The sequence below is a fragment of the Rhinolophus ferrumequinum genome, chromosome X (genome assembly GCF_004115265.2).
Source record: "Rhinolophus ferrumequinum isolate MPI-CBG mRhiFer1 chromosome X, mRhiFer1_v1.p, whole genome shotgun sequence".
Taxonomy (NCBI): Eukaryota; Metazoa; Chordata; class Mammalia; order Chiroptera; family Rhinolophidae; genus Rhinolophus; species Rhinolophus ferrumequinum.
In genome coordinates, this window is record NC_046284.1 from 59,078,326 (window position 1) to 59,082,156 (window position 3,831).

Here is a 3,831-nt window from a genome sequence, read left to right on the forward strand (position 1 = left end):
TTGGTTTACTTCTGCCTTTTTTGTTGTTGTCGTTAAGGAGGGTGCAGCTCACAGTGGCCCATGCAGGGATCGAACCAGCAACCTTCGTGTTATTAGCACCAGGCTCTAACCAACTGAGCTAACCGGCCACCCCTACTTCTGCCTTTTTTAAGACTGGTTCTGATTCTTTTTGAATCTCCTGCATTGAACAGTTTCTGGCTTAGAATAATTCTTAATGTTTGTTGAAGGAATGCAAGAAGGACCTGGCTGAATAGCAAATCTAAAGGGAAAGGTTAAGGTCTTTTTTCTCTGAATTTGGATGATAGCTTTAACCCAAACACACCACCCTTGACCCCCACCTCCCAAAAGAGTCCATAATGGACCCAAAATTCTTCTACTCTGCTCACCAAATAAAATAAACCAAAATAAAAGCACCAACCTGAAATAAAAGCCACTAGAGTCTCATATAGAAGAGTAAACATTTAATTTTGAGAAAAGTTTAACTTTCAGAAAACCAAAGTCTCAAATCCTTGTGTTGTCTTGTCGCTCTGATGTTAGAAAGTCATTTGAAAATAACTGGTACAACTGGAAACTATGCAGCTGGAAACTGCTGAGGAAAAAACAGTGACAACGTCTTTCAAAACAGTCATTCAGTCATTTCTTATCAGTAACACAACTTTTCATTCTAGGACACAGTGGTTCTGCAGGGTGGGCTTCATCCTTCTCTTCAGAAAAGTTGGTAAACTCCATGGCAACCAGGATCAAAGGGAGCCGCCTCGTTCATCTGCACATTGTAATTAGGAGGTACAGCTCCAATCGCATGGGTGCCATGGTTATATCCAAGAAAATACTGTCCACTGTAGTTATGAAAAACCGGCTGGTCGCTGTAGACATTGTAGAAATCGCCATACTCTTCATCAGGAAAAACAAAGCCTTGATTGCAGGCTGCCAACGGAACAGGAACGAGCATCGTAGAAGAGCTCTCGCCGCCTCCAACCGCCCCACAAACATTTTGGTCGGCTGTGAAAGCATTTGGGTTTGCGGGCAACGCTCTGTCTCCCCAGGGATTGCCTACACTGGGAAGGGGAGCATCTCTTTCTCCCATCTGTTGCGGCTTCAGATTTGGATTCCGTAGTGCAATTTTAACTTCACACCGCCCGGAGCCGATGAAATGGTACTTCGCTTCTAACAGCTTTCTCACTGCGGTTTCCTCAGCATATGAGATAAAGCAGAAAGCTCGTCTTTCATTTGTTCTTCGACTCACTGGAAGCTCAATATTCTCAATCACTCCAAATGTCCCAAAGTACTCTCTGATTTTTTCTTCAGGCATTCGAGGGTTCAGCCCACCCACAAAAACCTTTCTGGGACAGAATTTCGATTCCATAACTTTAGCTCTTTTAAGCTCGATTTTCCTGCCACACACAATGTGCTCTTGTATTTGGAGCACCTTTTCAACGGTGGCCTTATCTTTGAAAAGCACAAACCCAAAACCCCTGGGTAATCCAGTGTTTGGGTGGGTTTTAATAATAAAATCGACGACCTCGCCAAATTGAGACAAGTACTCGCGAAGAGCTTGCTTACTGATATCAGCCGAGAGACCCCCGATGAACATTTTATTGCCAACCGGCTGATTCTTGCTGACCTCGATTTTGAAACCCTCAGGGAGATCTTTCGTTTCACTGAGTTTTCTCATCGCGAAGCAGAGGCCGTCCATTTCTCTGAGGCTAGCGGCAAGATGGCGTTCACCTCGAGCAGAGCGCCTGCGGCTCAACTGTCAGAGAGGGGGGTTATGGGTGACGGCAGGGGGACGAAAGAGCGTCATAGTAAACGTGATGACGTACGTAACGCAATGACGTAACGACGTGACGACGTGGCGACGTGATGGCGCGAGACCACGGGAGTGGGTGCTTTGAAATCTGAAATGGGCGGTCAGGAGAGTTTCTGGTTTTACGAAAGCTGTGGTTACCCCTCAGAAGTTGGTTTGCTTCTGGGCGTGTGTGTGATTTTTTCTGTTTTTGTTTTTATTGTTATTGTTTTTGTTTCTATTTTTAATCCTTAAGGCATTAGCCCCCCGAAAAGGAAAGTTTGCCGTGAGTACCAGCAACTCCTAGTCTTGTTTTCTTCAGGTTGTAGTTCTTTCAAGTTTTGTTAAATTCGTTTGTTCATTCAAGATGGCCTGTCTAAATAGCCATTGCGTCATATAGGTAACTTTTGGCGTGTTTCAGGCCAGGGATGGGAAATGAGGTGAGGGAGGTAGATTACAGGGAAAGCACGTTCCTATGCCGAAGGGGTGAAAGTAACATTTTTAAAAATAACAGCTATGTCGAACTAGGATGTGGATTACAAAGAAACCATGTTTCTATGCTGAAGGGGTCTAAACTAATATTTTTTAAAATAATAGCTATGTTGAGATATAATTTACATACCATACAATTTATTCTTCTGAAGTTTTTCATGTTTTTACAGAGTTGTGTGATTGCCACAATCTAATTGCCACCATCTAATTTTAGAAATGGTTTGTCCCCCAAAAAATTCTGTATCCCATTAATCAGTCACTCTTCATTTCCCTCTCAACCCTCCCAGATCATGCAATCTGTGGCCTTTTGTGTCTGCTTTATTTCATTCAGCCCAGTGTTTTCAAGATTCATCCTTGCCGTGGCATGTTTCAGTATTTCATTCTTTTTTACAGCTGAATAATATTCCATTGAGTGGATATAGCACATTTTGCTTATCCATTTCTCTAAAACAGTATTTGAAAGCATTGATGATGTTATATTATTACACATCTGTGTCATAGTTAAAATAAGTATAAGGAATTTTTCTGGCAGTCATTTGCATTTCTGATTTCTGGCACCATCAGTCAGTGCAGATAGGATTCATCAAAATTGTCCAGATTATTGAGATGGTGTTTAATATTAGCTTAACCTCTCCTTGAATTTGAAGACCAAAGGGTCAAATTTTCAATGCTCAATTTGGCTACTTCCATCCTGGGTCATTATCTGTACAATATAATCTGGTAATTTGTGTTTGTCTGCTTCCTTCAAATGCAGTTGACCCTTGAACTACTTGGGTTTGAACTGGGTGGGTTTACTTATATGTGGATATTTTTCAAACCTGTGCATTTCAAACCCACATTGTTCAGCGGTCAACTGGCAGTCGGAAAACTACATACGAGAAGGGCGGAGTTCAGTTATGCACAGATTTTCAACTCTGTGGGCAGCGGACATCCCTTAAATCCCCCAACCCCCCATGTTCAAGGATCAACTGTATTAGCTTTTGGGTGAAAGGGCTTTTTAATTCCTCCATAGCACCTCCCTGTGGGCTCTGTACATACTAGCACTCAATGAATTTCAGCAATTACTCATGTCTGAAAAAAAAAAATCCTGTTAATAATAGTGTCTGCTTATTCTGTCTGCAAACATATGTACACACCATCATTTGGAGATAAGTAAAAGGGAACTATATATTTTTTTAAAAAACCTCAATGAAATTAAACCATAGGGAAAATGAATCATTTCACAATAAAGGTAAAACTAAAACCTTTAGGAAAAAAGTCCCTGGCTCACACTTTAATTATAAGTTGTTTGAAGTCTCAGCTGCTCCCACATTTTAGATGCTGATCCGCATCCTCATGCCTTTGTTCATTCTGAACATTCTTCCCCAAATGCCTTTGTTTTCTCCTCAGCCAAACACCGTGTTCCCATTCCATCTGCCTAACTCTTCTAGACGCTTCTAAGAGAATCTCCTCTGCGAACCTGTCACACTCTTTTATACATCTTTGTCACGGAGCTTATAAATGTGTCGGTCATGGACCGAGTTAGGCATGGCGGCATAACTTAAAGGTCTCAATAC

General features: G+C 41.8%; 1 protein-coding gene across 1 annotated transcript; it reads right to left on the reverse strand.

Annotated features, from left to right (window-relative positions):
• Positions 1 to 706: 706 nt before the first annotated feature.
• On the reverse strand, positions 707 to 1,672 carry LOC117011862 (heterogeneous nuclear ribonucleoprotein D-like). The gene has a single exon (XM_033087631.1). It carries the CDS (start codon positions 1,670 to 1,672, stop codon positions 707 to 709), a length of 966 nt encoding a protein of 321 aa, XP_032943522.1.
• Between the last annotated feature and the right edge of the window lie 2,159 nt (positions 1,673 to 3,831).

Excerpts from the sequence above, each read along its gene's own strand:
- LOC117011862 (XM_033087631.1), bottom strand. The coding sequence starts at position 1,672 with ATGAGAAAACTCAGTGAAACGAAAGATCTCCCTGAGGGTTTCAAAATC.